Source organism: Myotis myotis, unplaced genomic scaffold, assembly GCF_014108235.1.
Source record: "Myotis myotis isolate mMyoMyo1 unplaced genomic scaffold, mMyoMyo1.p scaffold_m19_p_17, whole genome shotgun sequence".
Classification (NCBI taxonomy): Eukaryota; Metazoa; Chordata; class Mammalia; order Chiroptera; family Vespertilionidae; genus Myotis; species Myotis myotis.
In genome coordinates, this window is record NW_023416321.1 from 36,648,119 (window position 1) to 36,670,718 (window position 22,600).

Sequence of the window (22,600 nt, forward strand, 5' to 3'; positions counted from 1 at the left end):
ATGGGTCTGAAAGGGCAGTGTGAAAGCTTTTAAAGAATGTCGGTTTGTGTAACTAAAAAGCCCAGAAGTAATGCCCACATAAGCATGGCAGCAGACAGGAGCTCAGACAATGCCATGAGGATCTGAACTCTTTTCTTTCTTTCTCTCTTTCTCTTTCTTTCTTTCTTCCTTCTTTACTTTCTTTCTTTTTTTATTTTTCTTTCTTTCTTTTCTTCCTTTCTTCCTTCTTTTTTAAATATATTTTTATTGATTTCAGAGAGGAAGGGAGTGGGGGAGAGAGAAACACCAATGATGGCAGAGAATCATTGATCAGCTGCCTCCTGCATGGCCCCTACTGGGGATCGAGCCCACAACCTGGGCATGTGCCCTTGACCGGAATCTAACTGGGAGCCCTTCAGTCCACAGGCCAACGCTCTATCCACTGAGCCAAACAAGCTAGGGCTGAACTCTCTTCTTATCTCAGCTCAGTGCCTTCTGTGACAGGTTCTCCGTTGAGAGTGTCTAGCTTGTTAGCTTCAAGTCCCGTGAAAAAGAACACCTGCCCTGGCACTCAAAGAATCAACCGACAAGTCAATGGCCAAGGGAATGGGTCATTGGCCAGCCTGGGTCATGTGCTCTACTCCTGAGTTGGGTGAGGATCTACACAAATTGCACCAATGGAGACAAGAGAAAGAAGTGGACCCAACAGAGAAATCTCAGGCTTTTTGCTGAAAAGAGTGGAATCCATAGTGGCTGACCAGGAGTTGTTTTAAGATTATGGTTTTTAATATTTGTAGTGATTTCAACATCATCATAGTCATCCTCAGGCTCCATAGAGCTCAGGATGGAACATCTTTTTAAATTTCTTTTTCCTTTTTATTGAATTTACTGGGGTGACACTGTTTAACAAAATCATACAGGTTTCAGGTGCACAATTTCATGACACATCATCACTACTGTATTGTGTGTTCAACACCCCAAGTCAAGTCTCCTTCTATCACCATTTTATCTTCTTATTTCTAACTTTATTTATGAACTGGAGGCCCAATGCACAAAATCTGTGCAAGAGTAGGCCTTCCTTCCCCTGACTGCTGGCACCGGCCTCCCTCTGGCCACCAGCAATCACCCGGGACCTGAGCTTCCCTCGCAGCCCCAGCTTCATCTGGAAGGTCGTCTGGTCTAATTAGCATATTACACTTTTATTACTATATGTATGTAGCTGGTGGCTGACTTGTGGTTTCCTGTGGGGTTTAAAGTACACAGACGGTAGGTCCTGTGAAATCCTGATATATTTAATTCTATCATCCAAACTAGTAACAGCTTTGTTGGCAAAAAAATGTGGCTTTATTGCATGTATAAAATCTCAACCAAATTACACATGTTGCTTGTTTTTGTCCAACTGATAGAGTTTCTATTAATGTTCAACATTATGAAGTGCCTACCATGTGCCAGGGTTTGTGCTGGAGACGGGGGATATAACAGTGAGCCAGACAAGTTCCACCCCATAGGAGACCCAGATTTAAAAAGGAGAATGGAAATGTAACCAGGCAATTATAATGCAGAGGTATTTTCATAGGGCCAAGTACGGGGAGTGGTGAGATCCCAGAGGAGTTTATTCATTCATTCAGTTGATATTTATTCAACGTCTTTATTGAGCATCTACAAAGTGCCTAGACATTAAATAGGAACAGAAAGAACAATGTGGGGAAGAGAGATTCAGCCTCTGTCCTCATATTGCTCTCAGTCCAGTGGAGGAGAGAGACAGGCAGACAGGTCAGTACCGCATGCTGATGCTATGAGAGGAGAGCATCTAAGAGGGCACCAGACCCCAACTTGGGGTGGTGAGGAAAGGATCTAAGTAGCGATGGGAAGGATCAGAAGGTGGGGGAGATCCAGACAGAGAAGAGGGTGCTGTGCATAGCCATAAGGGCAAGAGAGACCACAGACGAGGTCAATTTAAATCGCCAGAACAAAAATTTACGGAGAGTGGAGGTTGCAAGGAGGTGGGGAAGGAGAGGGTTGGCAAGAGATAACCAGTGACCTGAAGTTGACAAATCTTGTAATCAATATTAAGGATTTGGAGCTTTTTATGAGGATAATGGGTAAAGAAGAGATGTAAGCAAATGAATTAAGTGGTCAGATGTTCATTTTAGAAAATTACAAGCTGCCATGTAGAAAGGGGGTTGGGGGTGAGATGCCAGAAGCAGGAGACCAGCTGGGAGGCTATAGGAATTCCCTTGGCATGTGCTGGTCACACCTGACCTAGGCACGGTGACGGAGACATGTAGTCTGACGGGAGAGCTCTTTGAGAGGTGCAATCAGCAGGAGGTGGGGACATGGGAAAGAAGGACTCCAGATAGCGTGCTAGCTTCTGACTTCAGCAATGAAGAAGCGGGCAGAGCACAGGGGCCTTGGAATCGGGGTACGTAATTCGTTCTTTCTTATATATGTTGAACTTGAGGGGACAGGGGAGAGTCATGTGGAGATATCCTGGAAGCCACTCAGTCTGGAATTGAGGAGAGAGAGCTCAGCTAAAGTCTGTGACTTGGAACTCGTCAGAATAGAGGGGGTACTGAGCTCATGGGCATCAGTGAGGTTGTTCATGAGTGTTTGGAGCAAGATGAGGGCAGGGGTTGAGATGGATGTGGATGGCTTACAGAACATGCATGAGAGGAAAGCATACATGTAAAACACATGTAAAGTTCCACTTGCTAACCTACGTTCTCTAATTTGAGAAGAGTCCTCTCTTCAGTGCGTTGAATACCACAATTCTAGAAGGCCACAGTGAAAGAACCACTGGTCTGAAATAAGTAGGTACTGACAGGCAGCCGGGGTCTCCATGGAGTCTACAAAGCGGTTAACCAGGGCAGGAAGATGTGTTCCGGCTGGTCCAGCACTGGCTGAGGGAGGAAGCTTAATACGGCAGGAACACACTTGACATCTCCTGAGGAGGAGCTCATCCAACAGTCACTCCCAAGGCTTTTCACAGGTCATCTGCTCTCCCTGCAAGTCTGCTCATTCGCTGTATTTCCCAGGGATTGCTTAGAAATCGGCGTCTTGTGAGTCTGGTTAGAAAGGGTCAGGTCCTAGAGCTCTAGTGGATCAACTCGAAACAACTGATGGGGTACAGGGATCTTCAAAGCTGACTTAAGGCTCAGGAACCACACTAGGGCACTCATTTAGCTGGACACTCCCCTGGCCCCTCCTTAGCCGCAGCACGTCACACTGCAGGTGCTGCCTCCCAGACACTCAGGGACAGTGATCTGAAGGGAAGGGGCTTGGCGCTGTTTGCACCGAACTTCATATGGGGAGGAAGCCATAATGACAGCTCTAGAGGAGGGCCTTAAGCCCGACCTCTCATCTTGAATCTGGCATTTAATCACCCCCTTTCTTTCCTGTTTCCCATGATTTTTCCTGGGAAGCCTACCATTCCTGTAGCCCACTATACACATGGCAAAATGACACCTTCATTTAGGCCATTGGTGTAACGTCTGTCCTTTGCTGATTGTTCTGGTGCAACTGGGAAGCACAGGAAAAAACCTGGGTGAGAACTTGAATCTCTATGGTCAGTCTGGTAACGTCATAGAGAGACACTGGGGTTTGAGGTGTGTGTAGGTGGGGCGGGTTCACAAGAACAGAAAGCACTGGCCACCCTTGAAGAACTCGCAAGGCTGACGCGGTGTTGCACACAAGAGCGCTCAGCCCCAACTACCACCACAGACGTTCTCACGGGAGGTGGGTGGGGCCGGTAGAGAGGAGACCTTGTGCTCCTAGTGGTGGTGCTGGGGATGGGAACTTGGGAGGCTCTGCACAGTCAACACCAAGCTTGAAGATCACTTAGACCCAAGCAAAGAAGGGAAGGAAAGAGGGAAGGGGGCCAAGAACAGAGCGGTTTCTCCCCGTGAGAGCCATGAAGCCCAGCAGTCCTTCCTGCGGACACTCACTCAACAGAAGCTCAGGGCCCGACTCAGTCTTCAGGGCTGAGCAGCCACATTCTTTCTCTGGCTGCAGTCATATGATCGGGAACACTGCTTCATCGCTAGGGTTCAGAGAGTGTTTATCTTACAGAGCTGTACAACGTTACCACTGCATCCGGGACCGACCACATAGACGTTCAACCATTCCTGATGGTCTTAAAATAAGCTGCGCGAACTCTCTTCAGCTTGCCAAAAAGAAGAAACAGTTGTTTCAAAATGATGGCTCTCCATAGAGGCAGGCATTTCAACGTCATCATAGTCACCTTCAGGCTCAATATAGCTCGGGATGGAAACTGTCTTCACATTTCTATCTTTATTTACCGATGAGTATGCCGGTGGCGGCTCGCTCCGGGTTTCCTGTGGGGCTAGAACACACACAGAGTCCTTAGATGCAAAGCTCTTGTGCATGTATGTATTTTTGACCAAGTGGCTCAGCATCGTTTTCATGGTTAGCCTTTCCATTTCTTGGTGGACCAGATCCCCATTTTACAAAGGAAGCTGAAGCACAGACACGACACGCTCTCAGGATCACCCAAGTGAATAAATGACAAATATTGGTCAGACATCTTGGCTGCCATGTCCCTCTGCCTAAGATTGCACTGGAGTGGGAACCACGAAACAGAAACTTTAACCAGAAACCAACCAAGTGAGTAGGGTTGTGTCTACAGATCCTGATTCTCGTAAGGAAGTGATACAAACCATATTTCCTTCTTGGCACATCCCTCACAATGACTTACACTGTTTTCTTGAACAACGGCTAATTGCTCATGCATGAATCTCTCTACTGAGGAAAAGGGAACAATGGTGTTTCAAAAGGTTAACTCAGTGCAGCCTGGGTACATAGCAAAAGGACCAAAGTGGCTACAGGCAGGATGACAGAGCAGCTCAGCTCCACTTTTCATGGGAACGGGAACTGCCTGGACCACAATCTCATCTTTTCCTCAGAGAACCGGAAAAAACTGCCACCATTTCTTTTTTCTGCAGAACTCTGCAATTAGACAGGTCTGAGTTCATGTAGACAGATCCAAGTTCATGTTCAAGCTCCAGCAGTGCGACCCTGAATAAGTCACTTAACTTCTCTGTGTCTAAGCGTCCTCGTCTGTCAGAGGATAATAATAACGTACCTGCCTCCTAGAGTTGTTGAAAAGATTAAGTGAGATGATGCTTAATAACGGGCCCAGCACGGGGGCCCGACACACAGTGCATTCCGAATCAATGTTAGCTAATCTTATTATTTATCCATCCAAGTTAAACGTTTTTATTCATTATCTACTAAGCTCCAGACACTATTCTTAGGGGTGAACCAGACAAGAAAGGTTCCCGTTTCCTGGAGTTTATATGCTAGTGGAGGAGGTTGATAAATGAACAAGGGAACAGTAACTACATAAGACAATTTTGGTTTCATAAGGAACCTTAGCAGGATTGCTCGGGATGGGGTCATTAGGAATGGCTTCTTTGAGGTGGTGCTGTGTGAGATGACGCTTGAAGGATGAGGCAAGGCCAGCTGCGTGGAGGACTCAAGGAATAACATTCCAGTCGAGGAAACCAGGCAGCTTTTCTGAGAGAAGGCTGAGAGGCCCAGCGACAGCCCCACGTTTCTGTTTACTCATGTTCTGAGCTGGGATTTGAATGTGAATTTATAAGTTGAACATTGGGAGCACTGCTACTTAGTCTAACCCTTATACACCTATTCATCTCTTTTGAACAGGCTGCTGCCATCTGCAACTCTGGACTGAAAGCTCATGTCCCACAACATTTGTGTGTTGAAGCCCTAACCCCATGGTGGCTGTATTGAGAGATGGGGCTTGTAGGGAAATAATTAATGTTAAATGAGGTCATAAGTCTACAGCCCTGGTCCACCAGGACTAGTGCCCTTCTCAGAAGAGACACCAGAGAGCTCTCCCCATCTTGTGAGGACACAGCAAGAAGACAGCCATAGAGAAGGCAGCCATCTGCAAGCCGGAAGACAGTCCTCACCAGAAACCAAATCAGCTGGCCCCTTGATCTCGGGTTTCTAGCCTCTGGAACGGGGAGAAAACAAGTTCCTGTGGTCTAAGCGACCCTGTCTGTAGTACATTGTTATGGGCAGCCTGAGCCAACTAAGACACCTGGATAACTTTGTTGTCCTACCCTGAATGGGACTGTTATCAGCAAAATATACTTACAGGCATCATGTTGAGAAAGCAAACCCCTGGGTGGCAGAGGGGGCAATTGACCTGGCGATTGATCGAGAACATTCCTGGGGAGAAAGGAAGAGGGGTTGGTGTTTGGTTTTGACCATGCCCACTGTCCGTGGACTTAAAGGAGAACGTCAAGGAAAGTGGACAGGGTTGAACATTCAAATCTCGGTCCCCGAAACCTAAAAGTATTACCTGCCCTTTCTAGGTCTTACACCCCATTTGTAACCGGCACCCTAAAGAAACCATTTCCTGTAGCCCAGAGAGCAACTGGGTTTGAAGAAAGGGCGTTGAAGTACTGTAACTTAGAGCACGGAGACCCCGTCCTGGGCCCCCCTGAGCTGGCGAAGCGCGGAGGTAAGCACCAGCTCTATTTTGATTCGCAACATGGATGCACCCCTAAAGCTAACTGTACACACATCATGTGACAGCAATGCCACTACTGGATGTATACCCTACGGAAGTGCTTGCATAGCCTCGTCCAACTGTTCATAACGGCACTAATCATAATGTCCTGAACTGGACACTCCCCAAATGCCCATCAGCGGTAGAATGGACACACTCGCAGGGGTACCCTCTCAAGGTGGAATACTCTATAGCAGCGAGAGCGAACAATCTGTAACTACACACAGTGAATCTCACAAAATGCTGAGCAAAAGAAGCCAAACACCAAATAATGCACACTGTGTAACTCCATTTATAGAAAGCCTAAAAACAAGAAAGACCTAACCTATGCTATTTCAGGTAGTGGTCATCCTGGTGGTAGAATGGCTGAAAGGGAATCTAAGATATGAGGTGCTGGCAATCTTTTTAAAAATCTGGGTGCCAGCTGCCTGGGTCTGTTCAGTTTTTGGAACTGTATTGAGTTGTACTCTTACTGTGTGCAATTTTCTGTGTTCATGTTGCGCTAAGAAGTTTCAACAAAAAGGTAAGACTCCAACCTAGACCCGTTCCTCGCTCTGTACTCTGATTTTCGAGGTGGTCTAGATTCTTCTGAGGAAGTGTTGGTCTCCTCTGTGTTTAGGCTGCCGGGGGAGTGGAGAAAGGGACACATGGCAAGAGCTCCACCAGTGGCCTTTTCTCCACGCCTCCCTGGCTCTTCCTAGGAGAGGGGCGGAGTGTACCTGACTCCTAAATTTGGGAGAAGTCCAGCTGCTCCCACGTTCTCCTCCGGAGCAGGCCTGAATGCAGAAAGCAAGTATTCTGCTCTGGTCTTTGCCATTCGGAGAAAGGCCGGCCCCGCGGGGAGACCTGAGATGCTACCGAGCTGCCTGTGCACCGAGCAGGAACGGTCTACTGGTTTTGAATTAGAAATGGCACTTGCCCACGGAGAAGCGCCACAGTCTGCAATGCCAGTGTTGTCCTCAGTAAAGGCGACATTTTGGTTACCCAACTGCACGACACATTGGTCTTACTCCTCAGTGGATCGAACTGGTGGGGGAAGAGGCCCGTTTTTTGCTGGACCCCTTGAAGCCCCAACAAAATTCATTTTAGTAGAGCCTAGATTTTGTTTCCGAAGGTGTGTACATTCCAAAGAAAGGATTGGCCCTTGACCAGCTCCTGGGAGATAACCTCTAAGCTCCGGAAATGTTCTGCTTGATAAGAGTGACTTTGTGTACCTGCGGCCTTGGGCCAGCCAGATAGTTTATGCTAACAAGGTGACTAACGGTGAGCACCTGCCCGCTAGTGTTTGCTGAGGGCCTGGGGTCATGCTGTATCAGTTTGGCTTCCCTAGGGGCTGGAGGCTGAGTAGATAAAGTAGTTATGCGGGCGTTCCATGCCTATGTGACTGACGCCCAATACAACCCTAGAAATCCAGGCTCAGGTGAGCTCACACAGGCTGTCACCGCGCATCGCTGGGAGGATGAAGCGCTGTCCACGTGATTTCACCAGGAGGGGCGACTGGAAGCGTGTGCCTGGTCTCTCCTGGACTCCCCTCTGAGTGCCTTTTTCCTTTTGCTGACTTTTTTTTGGGGGGGGGGCTTTTTTACCCCCGACCTGAGGATATGTTTTTATTGATTTTTTATTTTTTAGAGAGAGAGGAAAGGAGAGAGGGAGAGAGAGAGAAAAAAAGAGAGAGCAAGAAATATCAATGTTAACGAAACATCAATCAGTTACCTTCTGTATGCACCGGACTGGGGATTGAACCCACAACCTAGATATGTGCCCTGACGGGGAATCAAACCCAAAAACTTTTGGTGTATGGGCCAGTGCTCCAACCAACTGAGCCACCCGCCAGGGCTGGGGCTTTCTTTGCTGACTTGATTCTGTATCCTCTCGCTATAATAGCCCATAATCGTAAATATAACAACTTTTCTGGGTCCTGTAAGTCCTCCTAGAGAATCCTCCAGTCCAAGGGTGGTCTTGGGGACCCCTACCATAGGTAGCAATTATAAGCCCCAAAGATATTACAAAATACAAAAGTGAAGTTGGTTTTTATTCAGCACAATAGCTTTTAGAGGATTATATTTATAATCCCACTTCAAGAAAAGAAAGGCAGAACTCACCCTGAATGGGGGACCCAGAACCTGACCTATGACCTCTATCAACGTAGATTACAGCCCTAGCTGATTTGGCTCAGTGGATAGAGCGCCGGCCTGCAGATTGAAGGGTCCCGGGTTCGATTCCAGTCAAGGGCACATGCCTGGGCTGCAGGCTTGATCCCCAGTAGGGGGGCGTGTGGGAGGCAGCCCATCAATGTTTCTCTCTCATCATTCATTGATGTTTCCATCTCTCTCTCCCTCTTCTCCCTTCCTCTCTGAAATCAATCAATACAAACACACACACATATATGTATGTATATATATATTATATATATTAATATATATAAAAGAAAAAAGTAGATGACATGAGGGAGGAGTTGGGGAGCAGAGAGAAACAGATGGTGCCCTGCACGCCTAAAGCCCTGAGACATCTCCCCTTAAACTGGGGAGAATTGGCAGACATGACATTTCACTGGCTGCAAAGGAAAAGCAGGCGTTAACACTGACAGAGCAGCGTAGGCCCAGGAATGGAAGTGAGCAGGCGGTTCTCAGACTTAAAAAGCAGAAGGATTGCCCCCACTTACTCATACATCATTTCTTCATCGTTAAGCCTTTGATTCAAGGGTCTAGCAATGTTCAATTTCCCTCCTAAGGAAAAAAACAACATCATTCACTGAGGAAGAATTAGCAAAAGTTGTGATTTTAGAGTTTAAAAATCCTCAGAACCCAGGCTGGTTTGGGACATTTGGAAGAACCACCAAGAAGAAACAGATTTAGGGACACAGAGCCAAACATTGGTAGAGCTGGACATTAACCCAGGCTGGCCGAGCTAATCCAATGAAGGCAAGAGCACGTGGGCTGTGTTTATTTCTTGTTGCCTAGTACTCCGCCTGGCACACAGTTGGCATTCAGAAATACAGGTCAAATGAGTAAGCAAAAGTGCAGCTGGGTGGAAATGACATCAACAATGGGAAAAGCAGTTTGCCATTTGTGACGCGCTGGGCATATAAGTTATTAATTATCTACTGCTTGTTAATAAAAGTGGGTCAAGGTAAAAGAAGAAGAAAAGTTTTTGTTCAGGCTTATACTTTTGTCTATATGTGAGAATGAGACATTTTAAGAAGGCAAATGAGTAGAGGACTACAGGGGCCAGAATACACATTTTGTATTAAAGACTAATTATGTAAATAAAATAAAATAACTAATTGCCATGAAGGGGTAGAGAGAAAAGAATATTAAGCAGGGAGCTCAGTGGACCTGAGTTCTGCTCTCCAGTCTGCCACCAACCCCTCTGAGACCTCAACCAAGGCTTCACCTCCTGCTGAATCTTAATATTCTCATCTCTAAAAAGAGATTAAGAGGCCCAGCCAGGGTGTCTCTGTGGTTGAGCATCGACCTATGAACCAGGAGGTCACGGTTCGATTCCCAGTCATGCTGGGTTGTAGGCTTGATCCCCAGAAGGCAGAAGGCAGCTGGAAGAGTCCTTGGACATTAGTTAACCTCCCTCCCTCCACTATGCAGATGGGGAAACTGAGACCCAAGGATACAAGTTAGTGGCAGGGCTCGAGCTGAAACCCAGAATGCACCAGGCTTAATCCAAAGTTCAGCCCATACAGGCCTGGAACTAATCTTGCTCTAAAGGAGCCCGAATGCACGTATAAGCACCCCTCCACCTGCCCAGGTGAGATGGCCATTACCTTGTCTGAGCAGCCGCCTACAGATACAGAACAGGATGAGGCCCAGGACCACGGAGACGATGATGATGGCCACAGCTAAGATGATCCAGAAATTGTCCCTCCACCAATCCATTGCCGTGGATTCCTGGGGAGAATGGAGGTGGAGGAATGAGGCATGAGTGAAAGGCATCCTGGGGCGGCAGGGGCAGTTACCTACCACGTTTGTGAGGATACATCTGCTTAGGGAGGAGGCGGCACCGGTTCACGGTCAAGCCCTGCTGATTAGCAGCTGGGAGACCTCAGGCCAGTCATTGAACCTTCTGTGAGCCTCAGTGTTCTTGTCTGCAATATGGGAGGGATACGCCCTATGACTTCTCAGGGGATTTGTGAGGGTTAGAATATGATTTGGACGGACTTGGCACTCTAGAAATGGAAGATGCAATCACTGCTTTTTTAAAAAAAAAATATCATCAAACATTCAGTAGGAGGGGAAAGGCCATTTAAAGCAATAACTGACAGCAGTTTTAAAAAATTTTTATTTTATTGTTGACAGTATTACAGATGTCTCCCATGCAGGTTTCTTTTTTCTATTTTTTTTTTAAAGTTGTGTCTTTTTTTTTAATATATATTTTATTGATTTTTTACAGAGAGGAAGGGAGAGGGATAGAGAGTTAGAAACATCGATGAGAGAGAAACATCGATCAGCTGCCTCCTGCACACTCCCCACTGGGGATGTGCCCGCAACCAAAGTACATGCCCTTGACCAGAATCGAACCCGGGACCCTTGAGTCTGCAGGCCAATGCTCTATCCACTGAGCCAAACCGGTTAGGGCAAAGTTGTGTCTTTTTTTTAAAAAAGAAATCTTTATTGTCCCCTTTTTTTCACTCATTAACTCCCTCCAGTCCACCCCTGCCCCTCCCCCCAGGCCTTCAGCACCTAATTGTCCGTGCCCATGGTTATGCATATATACATACAAGGTCTTTGGTTGGTTACCTCTCCCCTCTTACCCTCCGACCCCATGCGGTTGTTTTTATATCAAACAGGCAACATGGGCTTAATTCACAACATGGAGATAGAATTTTGAGAGTCTTTATTTTAGATGGGGAGCACCATTAGGAAGGTTCCACAGTGGAAAGTGACCAGTGCCTCTGTAGGACAGTTCCAATAGTCACTCTTAAATTGTTGTACTCTTCTGTTCCCAAACAGAAGATCTGTAGTAAAATCTTCCATTAAATTGCACAACAAGGGCTTGTATGAACAGAACCTGGAGGAAAATGACATGAGTGAGCGGGTTTCCAAGCCAGGGGTGACACAGGGGCAAGCAGAGAGAACAGTGGCTGCCGGGCCCCAAGTGACAGTGGGAGCAGGCTGCAGGATGGACTTGGGAGTGGCCTCCAGGAATTCAGGGAGATCCTGGGGCGGGGCTGGGCTCCCCTCACCCATGATATGGGCACTCTGACAGTTCATTTGGATATTAAACTGGAAATGATCCTCGAGGCCTGGGAGAGATCCTGGAATATCCTGGTTATGTGAGAATCAGCTTCCTTGACACCATCTAGCCAATGGAAACTCACCATGGGTGCTGATGTAGCACCATTTCTGATTCATACTCTCTATCTATCTATCTATCTATCTATCTATCTATCTATCTATCTATCATCTATCTATCTGTCTATCTATCTATCTATCTATCTATCTATATATTATTGATTTGAGAGGGAGAGAGAGATAGAAACATCAATGATGAGAGAGAATCATTGATCAGCTGCTTCCTGCACGTCCCCTTCTGGGGTTTGAGCCAACAACCCGGGCATGTGCCTTCGACTGGAATCGAGCCCAGGACCCTTCAGTCCACAGGCCGACGCTCTATCCACTGAGCCAAACCAGCTAGGGCCTGATGCATGCTTTGGAGTAATATTAACAATGTCAACAGGCACCCAGGCGGGTGGCAGAGGAACGGGGCGGAATTAGGCTGCTGCTGAAGCCATTCTTACTACGAAGGCCTTCTGACTTGGCTTGCTATTTAAAAGTGGGCATTACTAGCACAGTGTGGTCATCTATGAAGTTGTTACATTACAATTTGGATTTTCAGTTCCAAATTTTGTTTCGTTTCCTTAGTGAAGTTTTGGCTTAATCAAATATAGTGCTCTTAGTCTATTAATAAACTTACGTGTGGCAAAACCAACCACGTGTAACCAGCACTGTGCTATACTCATCATTCTGCAGCTTCCTTTTTTGCTCAACATTGTTTTTGTCATTTATCCATGTTGGTAAATGTGCTGGGGATTTACAATTAAGACAGCAAAGTGCCAACGACCAGAGAGCAGGAATAGCTCGTCCGCCAGGCAGGCACCAGGCAGAGGTCTGTGGTAGATCACCCTTCAAGATGCACAAAGGAAAGTAATAGAGAAAGAAGAACAAAGGGAAAAAGAAAACATGGAGAATAGAAACTTGATTTTGAATGGGGGCTGTGGACGTGGGTTTTGCAGGGCTCAATGAGGTCTCAGGGCACTAGTTGTAAGAAATTGCCATGTGCCCAGCCAGCGTAGCCCCGTTGGTTGAGTGTTGTCCCATGAACCAAGAGGTTGCCAGGGTTCAATTCCCAATCAAGGCACATGCCCAGTTTGCTGCAGGAGGCAGCTGATCAATGTTTCTCTCTCACTGATGTTTCTCTCTCTCTCTCTCTCTCTCTCTCTCTCTCTCTCAAAATCAATAAAAAATATTTTTTAAAAGAAGAAGATGCTGCCACATATCAGAGTGTGGCCTCTTTGTTCAACAAATGTAAATTGGACTCTCACTTTAAAAAAGAAAAAAAGAAGTCCTTTCAATTCCTACTTGAAAAAAAATTTTTTTTTGGAATCTCACTTTCTTAGCTCTGGGGAACCTGATAGACAGATAGGTAGGTGGATAGAAAGATAAATAGAATTTCTTCTTTCCCTTTTCTCCTTCTCTTTTCACATATTCAAATGTGTGTCTCTTTGTCTAATAATTTTCCTCTCCTATTTTTGTTCTCTTTGTCTTTTTGTCTTACTTTTGAAGGATTTCTCCACAAAGCCACATAAACATCTCTTTAGAGCGCTAGAAGTAAATGCCAGGACACAAGAGTCCAAAGCCATTGCATCTGAGGAGCATGTCTGGGTGGAAGGAGGAAAGTGGGAAGACAGGGTCTGTAACTATAAACCCTCTGGGTTACTTGATTTTTAAAAGCATTTAGTTTAATAAAACTGAAAAAAGTCAATCAACCACACGGTGTAACTTCCATGAAAAGCTACAGCTCAGATTTCAAGTTCAAAAAAATCACATCAGGAAGTGAAACTATGGGCTCGTTGCAGTTTTGTTCTTACAGATCATGTGGATTTGATTTTCCATCGGATGCTTCGAGTGGGTTCAGGGCACCAAGCAGTCACAACTGCTTTCTCATCTCTGCCCTCACCGCAGCCTCCCCTCCACGCTCCTGCCCACCACACCAGAGCTGAAACAAGGTGAAGTGGCCTGCCCAAGGTCACCGGGTAGGAAGGAGGGCAGATGCTTTCTATGCTACAGAGCCTTCCTCTGTTGACATTAGTCAGGATGCTCCCAAGTGATCCACAAAAAGCCAAATGGGATTCAGGATATTTCACTTTAAAAGGAGCATCACTGTGGTGCTGATATGTGGTGCGAGGAGCCAAGGGATCCCCCAGAATGAGTGGGGCCCACACTTGAGAATAAGTATCCCAAGTTCCCCGAATTCTAAGACCAGAGAAACAGTCCTCTTCCCCAGGGACCGCTGGGAGATGCCTTTCAGCAGAACTTGTCCTTTCTGAGAGAGTGCCGCTGAGGGAGGGGGATGTAGCACAGTCCATTCCCGGTAGGATGTCCTCCGGGCCACCAGGATAGTTTAATGGCCAGGGTGCCACCGGAGAGGTGAGAGGAGCGCTGGGAGTGATGGCAGGAGTCCAACTAGGGGGCAGCGTGCAATAGCTGCATGATCAAGGTCAGGCCCTGGGAGGGCGTGTAAGCCGAATCCCGCCGTGACAGCAGGCCTGGAGTAGGTGAGACGGCGGAGCGACTGAAGCATGGGGCAAAGACGTGTTGGCATGAGAGGATGTGGGCAGTGAGCTCAACGATGCAGCTGGGTCTCTCAAGGGTCTGCAAGGAACCTCTCAAGGGCCAGGATTCCTCTCAAGGGCCAAGGGCCAGGGTCTTCGCTCAACACCACAAACTAGCTCAGCAGGAATGGGCCACTGATGGGAGATTTCCTGTGGAGAAGTGTTTGCCCCAGTCTTTCCTCCTCTAGCCAACACCAGAGGGGAAAGTGCAGGGGAGGGTGCAGAGGAGCCGGGGCAGCCTCACCCCCCCACTTTACTCTCTTCACTGGGGCAAAGGGGAGAGCTTTGAGTCAAGGATTGAAGTTTTAGAAACGGCACAACCAAATGTTTAAAATAAAATGAGTCTGCTTAGTAATCAAAAGTAACTTAAATTTTTAGAATTGAACTGAATTGGAACAAGGTGGGAGCCTGGGCAGCAGCATTTAGGACCAGGTCATTTCTTAGGGCTGTTCTAACAAATTACCATAAACATAGTGCCTTAAAACACACAAATGCAGCCCAGCCAGTGTGGCTCAGGGGTGAGCATTGACTGTGAACCAGGAGGTCACAGTTTTATTCCCTGTCAGGGCACACGTCCGGGTTGCAGGCTTAATCCCCAGTAAGGGGCGTGCAGGAGGCAGCTGATCAACAAGTCTCTCTCATCATTGATGTTTCTATCTCTCCCTCTCCTTTCCTCTCTGAAATCAATAAAAATATATTTTAAAAATATATTTTTTAATATATTAAAAAACCAAACGTACAAATGTAGCCTTGACTTATATGGCTCAGTTTGGGTATCAGCCCATGCAGTAGAGCAGCCAATCAATTCCCTCTCTCTCTCTCTCTCTTTCTCTCCCGTCCCCATTCCTCTCCTTCTAAAAATTTAATAAAAGCATGTTCTTGGGTGAGGATTAAAAAAAACAAAACAAAAATGCTTTTTAAACAAACAAATGTTCTGGAAGTCTAAAGTCCAACATGATGTTACTGGGCTAAATTTAAAGTGTGGGCAGGGCTGTGTGCCCTGCTGGAGGACCTACTAGAGAAGCTGTTTCCTTGTTCTTTTCAGCTTCCAGAGGCCATTCATGTTCCATGGCTTCCGGCTCCCTCCTCCTCCTTCAAAGCTACCAGTGTTGCATTTCTCTGACATGGGGATGTTCTCGAGGCAGGACTCATGGGTGCCCACTGCCCAGTACAGGCCAGAAGAGGGTAAGGTTCAATGTGAGACCAGAGCTGGTCCAACTCCAAACCCTAGGTCATCAGGTCCCAGAGCACGGGGTGGGGGTGGGGCGTGGGAGTGGGGGAGAGAGGCCGAGTCCACATGCACAGGTGAAGGGGTCCCAGCTGTAGGGAGGAAGTCAGGGAGCTGCAGGGCCTCTTGGTGGACCCCCTGAATGGAAGAAGGAAGACTGAGAGGAAATATGGGAGCACGTTGTATTATTAGTTATCAGGTTCCTTGCGTGTGTTAGGCCCTGAGTCAAGAACCTGAAGAACAGCGTAAGTTCCCAACCCTGCCTGAACCCTGGAATCACCTGGGGAGCTCGAAAACCCGCTCCTGTCTGCAGTACATCAGATACTCTGATTAAATCAATCTGGGCTGGGGCCTAGCCATTGAGATGTGTGTGTGTGCGTGTGTGTGTGTGTGTGTGTGTGTGTGTGTGTTAATCCTCACCTGAGGATATTTTTCCATTGATTTTTAGAGAGAGTGGAAGGGAAAGTGAGAGAGAGAGAGAGAGAATTGATGTGAGAGAGACACATCTATTAGTTGCCTCCCACACACACCCCAATCAGGGCCGGAGATCAAGCCTGCAACCGAGGTACAAATGTCCTTGACCAGAATCGAACCCAGGACCCTTCAGTCCTCAGGTCAACGCTCCATCCACTGAGCCAAACCAGCTAGAGCAAGATTTTGTTTGTTTGCATAACGTTCTCAATTGATTCTAATAAGAGGCCGAGGTTGGCCACTTAATCTTTATTATAACCTTGCTATATAATGGGGGGGGGGGGCTATGATTGCTCTCATTTTCAGATGAAGAGATAGAACTCAGATTAAGCAATTTGCTAAAGGCAACACAGCTAGTGACGGACTATTCTAAGAAGGCCGCTCAGCTCTGAGGCCAAAGTTCACGCTCTCTTTACTCTGCCAACCTGATACCAAGCTGATAAAAGTTCCTCTTCATTACAGAACTGAAAGCCGAGACCCCATTCAAGAACTTCCAAAACTGGCAAGACCTCAGCTTTTAGCTGCGGCTTGTGTCACATATGAGAACCTCAATATGAAAATGCACTTTCCAAAGTATCATGCACCGTGTGCTAACTTACCACAAGTTCTAAACGCTACACACGGTTCATTTCATCCTCACAAAGGCTCTATAAGGCAGACCATAATTATGATCCCATTTTACAGATAAGAAAATAGAGGCTTACAAGAGCTCAATAACTCACCCAAGGTTGCAGAGCTAGCAAGTAGAAAAACCAAAAGCCAATCCCAGGTCTTTCTGACTCTAGGGCCATAGCTGGTGATCATCAAGCAAGGGCCTTGGGAGAAGTATAAAATGCAGACACCAGAGTCTTTAAAAAATATATATTTTGTTGTTGATTTCAGAGAGGAAGGGAGAGTGAGAGAGAGATAGAAGCATCAAGGATGAGAGAGAATCATTGATTGCCTGCCTCCTGCATGCCCCACACTGGGGACTGAGCCTGCATCCCAGGCATGTACCCTGACTGGGAATTGAACCGTGATCTCCTAGTTCCTAGACCGATGCTCAACCACTGAGCCACGCCGGCCGGGCCAGACACCAGGGTCTTATGTCTCTACTCTTCTCCCAATTCTGAGCTGTAGGTCTGGTGTCAGCATTTGTCACAGGCACTCCCGGTGGTCCTCGGGCTACAGAGGGTCACTGCACCCAGCCAGCCTGCGGAGTCCCCCGGCTGGGGCAGGTCAGAAGCCGCAGCAGCAGCTGGGTGGAGTGAAAGGCACTAACAGACTCCTTGAACCCAAACATGTTTCCTGTCTGCTTGTCACATGGAGCCTGGAATTTCATCATTATCAAGTCCCTTCTCTCCAGAGACAAGTGCCACGCTCCCTTCTCTTCCTCTTCCCCTCATTTGCCTGGGTGTGCCGGACCCGGACACGGAGGAAGAGAAACTGGTTTTTACGAGGATGTGAACGACTTTGTTGGATTCCTGGGTTCCTTCCCTTGGACACCAGCAGGAGCAGGGGATCCTAGAATTCTAGTCCAAGTCCTTGGACGACAGTCATAAGGAGTACGATGTGGGAATGAGGAGCTGTCGTGCACGCATCCTCCTCCCTGCTTCTCCTCCCCTCCCTACTGTCCTCTCCCCGTCTCCTCAACCCCATGCCCCAGGACAGCCGGATCTCACTCACTCTGAGATCTCCATGATGGGTAACAGCTTCGAGGCAGCTCCAAGGAGGCAAGGGAAGCCTGAATTTCAAGAAGGGCAGACACTGAGGTTGAGAAGAGGTTGTCGGTTTAAGAAACGAGAGACTTTGGTGTGTTATAAACGGCGAAGGCGCCAGGAGAGAGAACAAGAACAAAATGCAGGCATTGAAGAGAGAAGGGGTGAGATCTGAGAGGCAGAGGAGGCACCTTTGCAGCCCAGGTGGAAGAAGGAGATTTTACAAGGGAGCAAGGATGGGGAGAGGGTGTGCGGCTGGACGGAACCAGCCCGGGCGCGGGGGCAGGGGCTGACAGATGGCACCCAAACCTCCCATTCTCTCTGCGTAGGAGGCAGAGTCCATGGGCAGGGTGCTGGGTGGGGAGGGGTGGGAGGCAGACATCCCCTTCCTCCCCTAGGATGTTATGACCAATACACAAAAGACATTCTTCCTTCCCACATACTCATCCCGTCACGGCTGTCTCTCGCTGTATTTGTTCCTGTCTGTCGCCCACAGTGGCCTGCCTCCTCTCCCCTTACGACTGTTCCCAGAGCCTCGGACATCCCCTGACACGCAGTGGGAGCTCCGTGTGCATCTGTGACTATAGGAACAAGCGATGCCCGGGCTCTTTCCCCTGTTGCTGGTGAGCCACGCCTGTAACCATGCAGGGTAGTAGGCAGTTTGGACTCCAGGCCTGAAATTCAGGTGCCCCCCACCCCACCCCCCGGGACACACGGCCTCTGGCAGGCCCCCTGCTCTCCGTCTGCCATCCGCTGCTGGCATCGAACAGCTGGCAGGGGAGCACAGGAGGGTCGAGGTCCAGCTTCTCTCTCGCTTCTCCTCATTCCTCAGGAATCTAAGACACACTGGGCGGTGAGCCTGCTGCAATGCTGAGTGATGTCAGGGTGGGAGGGCAGCTCAAAGCAAAAGCCATCCCAGCCCCAAGTCTCACTTCCCCAAAAGGCACTTCCGGGGAATCAGTGACAGAAGCCATACTCACTATCCATCTCCGGAATTCCAGAGACTGTGGGTTTCTTTAGCACTTGCTTTTGTTTTTTAAATATATTTTTATTGATTTCAGAGAGGAAGGGAGAGGGAAAGAGAGAGATAGAAACATCAATGATGAGAGAGAATCATTGATTGTCTGCCTCCTGCATGCCCACCACTGGGGATCGAGCCTGCAACCTGGGCGTGTGCCCTTGACTGGAATCAAACCTGGGACCCTTCAATCCACAGGCCGAAGCTCTATCCACTGAGCCAAACTGGCTAGGGCTTATTCTTAATATCAACCATGTTATGGTTACTCAAAGAATGTGAAACTGTAGAAACGGAATGGAATTCAACAGAAGAATGGATAAATAGGCTGGTATACTCATACAATGAAATGCTATCTAGACATTTATAAAAATTCCCGGTCCACACAACAATGTAGATGAATTCTGGGAACATTAAGTGAAAGAAGCCGGGTGTAAAAGAGCACAACCTGTGTGCTTCTCTTCTGGGAAGTTCAAGAACAGACTAAACTACTTGACTGGACAGACATCAGAATGGTGGTTGCCATGGGGGAGGAAAGGGTGTGTTGGAAAGGGCTGCGAGGGAACGTTCTGGGGTGATGAAAAGATTCTACCTCTAGTTTTGGGCAGTGGTGACAGAGTGTATTACAACTGTCAAATGTATGAAGCTGTACACTTAAGACGTGTGCATTTGATGCAAACCTCACTTAAAAAAATAAAAGTAAAAAATAGAGCTGCCTTTAAAGTACTCAGCTGGCTGTGCCAGGAACTGGGAAAGAATGAATTCCTCTGGGTATTGGGGGAGGGGGAATTTGGAGTTCTGGGGAAGAGGGAAGGAAAGGGAGCCAGCTGCATGGTACGAAGGTGGGAGAAGTAACTGGTGGCAGGTACTCTGGGATAGAGTGGTCATGATATTTTAAGAACAGGGCTATTGCCCTAGCTGGTTTGGCTCAGTGGATAGAGTGCTGGCCTATGGACTGAAGGGTCCCAGGTTTGTTTCCAGCCAAGGGCACATGCCTGGGTTTTGGGCTCGATCCCCATTAGGGGGCATGCAGGAGGCAGCCAATCAATGATTCTCACCACTGATGTTTCTATCTCTCTATCCCTCTCCCTTCCTCTCTAAAATCAATAAAATATATTAAAATAAAAAAAGAACAGAGCTGTTGTGTGCATTGCTACTTTAGAAATCTCTCTGGTGACACCCTACCCAATCTACTAAAGTCTATTGCATCTGCCGATGCTGTGGTGAGCGGTTTTGTTTTGGGGGTAGGAAACCAAGAAAGGGGCTGAGTTCGCCCACAGGGCCCCCAGCCAGTGCTAACCATGGGAAAGGGGTAGCCTCCTGGGGACCCCACCGAAATCTCGGGGAGGGCTTTGAACTTCACCAGGGCAGGGAATGAGGGTTTAAGCTGCTCCCAACCTAGGCCTCAGGTCTCAGAGACTGGAGGTAATATTTTAGCTCACGCTTGCAAGTCAGCATGACCATGTCTTGCCTGAATTCACATCTCTCACTCCCGTGCTTAGTGAGGGCAAGTTCCCACCTGACTTCTGGCTGATGTCAGCACCAGACATGCCATGTGCATAGCTGCTGGCAACTGCAAAGCCAAGTGTGCCTGGGAAAGGACAGGGAAGTGTAACTATAAGGAGTCCAGCCTCTCTTCCCTGTCCCTCCATCTTCCCAATCGTGTGAAAGGCTGGCTATAGATCCAGGAGAACTAAGAAGGACAAGGCAAACTGGAACGTGTCATTTTGGGCCAGGCAGAGCCCAGCTGATGGCACGCGCCTCCTTCAGTCACTCGCTGATCACACCATCACTCCCAGATTAGTCTTGTTGGATTTATTTCATTATAGGACCCTACTCTGTTCGTACATGCTCAACCCTTAGACTTATGTTCCCTGGCATATGTGTCTGCCCACGGTTAGAAACTACATCTATTTGCGAGCAAAAATGAAAAAGTGATAAAATCCTATTCTGGCAAAGTTGTGACGAAACGGATCCTCCCATGTGGCTACTGGCCGTACACATCGACTTAAACATTTTTTGAAAGCAAATGGTAATACATTTTAAAAACGGCCCTGTCCTATGATTCCACAATATCATTTCTGGAAATCTCACCTAAGAAGGAATCCAGAGCAAGTGGAACCTCAGTGCATAAATACGTGCACCACCCAGCAGGCAAACTCTGGGGGGTGGGAGACGAAAACGGCAGAAAGGCCACTGGATGGGATGGGCTGCAGCAATGGAGCAACAGGAAGAGAACGTCAGGAGAGGACGAGGGAGGGAGCAGAATGCACGTGTCCACACATCACAGGCCGTCGCCTGACTGCGTGGCAACACGAAAAAATGATTTTGATTTTGTAGTGGGTGAAAGTGGGATCCTTTTTTCTGCATCGCCTGGCCTTGCTGTGAAGCATTCAACAAAACACATTTTCACAAATGTAGGTATCGCGTCTTTGAGCTGTTCCCTGCTTGCAAACAGGTGGCTGTTTCAGTGTCTCTGAGATGTCGCTGGGATGTGTTGGCCCTCAGCCGAGCCTTCCCAAGTGAGGTTATTCAAGCTTCCTGGCACGTTTGTCCCGGGACTTCTCCACCCCCGAGGTCCCTCCTCGATCCTGTCTCTGGTCGCTTGCTTTTCTCATCTGCTTGGCTCTAAGACTATGGAGGAGAACTCAACACCTGAGGCTCAGGGGCTCCCTGGCAGTAATGCTGGCGTTACCGTGGGTGGAGGGGACAGGGATGCCGGGGCCCTGGTCACAGGCTGAAGTCTATATTTCTATTTCCAGAACGCATGTGCGTCAAAATAAAACAACTAGAACTTTTCAAAATCTACACCCAGGGAAATAAGATTAGAAGACAAAACCAACTCCTCTCTCACAGTTGTGAGGTGGTGGAATTTGGGGGTCATTGTTTCCCTATTTCTCTGCAGTTTTCTAGTTGTTTTTTGGGGGGAGGGAGGGGGGAGGAAGATCCTAAAGAAGATAAAAAGAAGCTCCAGGCCTTGTCTTCTCCAGGCTCAGCAATGTCCACTTTCCACGCTCCCTCAGAGGCGGGTGTGCCCTAAGGGGCCGGGAAAGAGAGTGGCTGTCGGGACAAGTGATGCGCGAGAAGGTGGAAGTGGAAGCCACAGAGACGAACCCGGGCTCCTCCACAGTAATTTCCCAGAGGGCAGGAGCGGATGACAAAATGGGGACCTGACCCCAACCTAACACACCTCGGTGCTGAGGCCTCTGAAGGCAGGATGCCTTCCCATTTAATCCCCCGGGGCCAGACGCCCAGTGACAAGCAGACCTCGGCCGGTGCTGTTCTAGGGCTCCCACCCAACAGCTCCAAGATGTAGCCCAAAGTTCGCACCATCAACGCCTCCATATCCCCCCAGCCCCCCCCCCCCCTCCACCATTTCCAGCCCAGACCCACTAGGGTCCTCAGTTACCAAACTCGCCATCGGGATCCAGAGTGAGAACAGCCCCTTTGCAGCACAGAAGTCTCACTCCCAGTCATTGTCATTGCGGCCTGAGGCATAGGCTCCCTCATCACCCAACGCACACACGAGGAAACGGAGGCCAGGGATTCGGAGGTCGCCCGCCAGCGACCCCAGTGGATTCCTCAAGACCAGTGTTTCTCCAACCCCACCCAGTGGTCCTCCCGAGGCACCAGCGACAACCCCCAGCACAAGCCCAGACAGTCACTCACACTGCCACCGGCCCAGAGGCTTACCTGGGCTGCCAGCTTGTCCAGATGTGAGCGGCTGGGGGACAGCCGTGAAAAATGAGTGCTGTGGCCTTGATGGGAGGCGCTCCTCGCCCACGGCCTTCCACCCACCCAGAGCAGC

At 48.3% G+C, this 22,600-nt stretch overlaps 1 protein-coding gene across 2 annotated transcripts; it reads right to left on the minus strand.

Moving 5' to 3' along the window:
* Positions 1-1,656: 1,656 nt before the first annotated feature.
* Positions 1,657-22,571, minus strand: LOC118671109 (SLP adaptor and CSK interacting membrane protein). Of its 2 annotated transcripts, XM_036338818.1 has the most exons (5): positions 22,486-22,571; positions 10,314-10,437; positions 9,201-9,264; positions 6,122-6,195; positions 1,657-4,321 (listed from the first exon to the last, which is right to left on the minus strand). In XM_036338818.1, exons 2-5 carry the CDS (start codon positions 10,423-10,425, stop codon positions 4,113-4,115), a joined length of 459 nt encoding a protein of 152 aa, XP_036194711.1. In that variant the 5' UTR covers positions 10,426-10,437; positions 22,486-22,571; the 3' UTR covers positions 1,657-4,112. The 2 variants fall into 2 exon arrangements, with proteins under 2 accessions (XP_036194711.1, XP_036194710.1); XM_036338817.1 differs by lacking the exon at positions 22,486-22,571 and having other exon boundaries at positions 10,314-10,482.
* Positions 22,572-22,600: the final 29 nt, after the last annotated feature.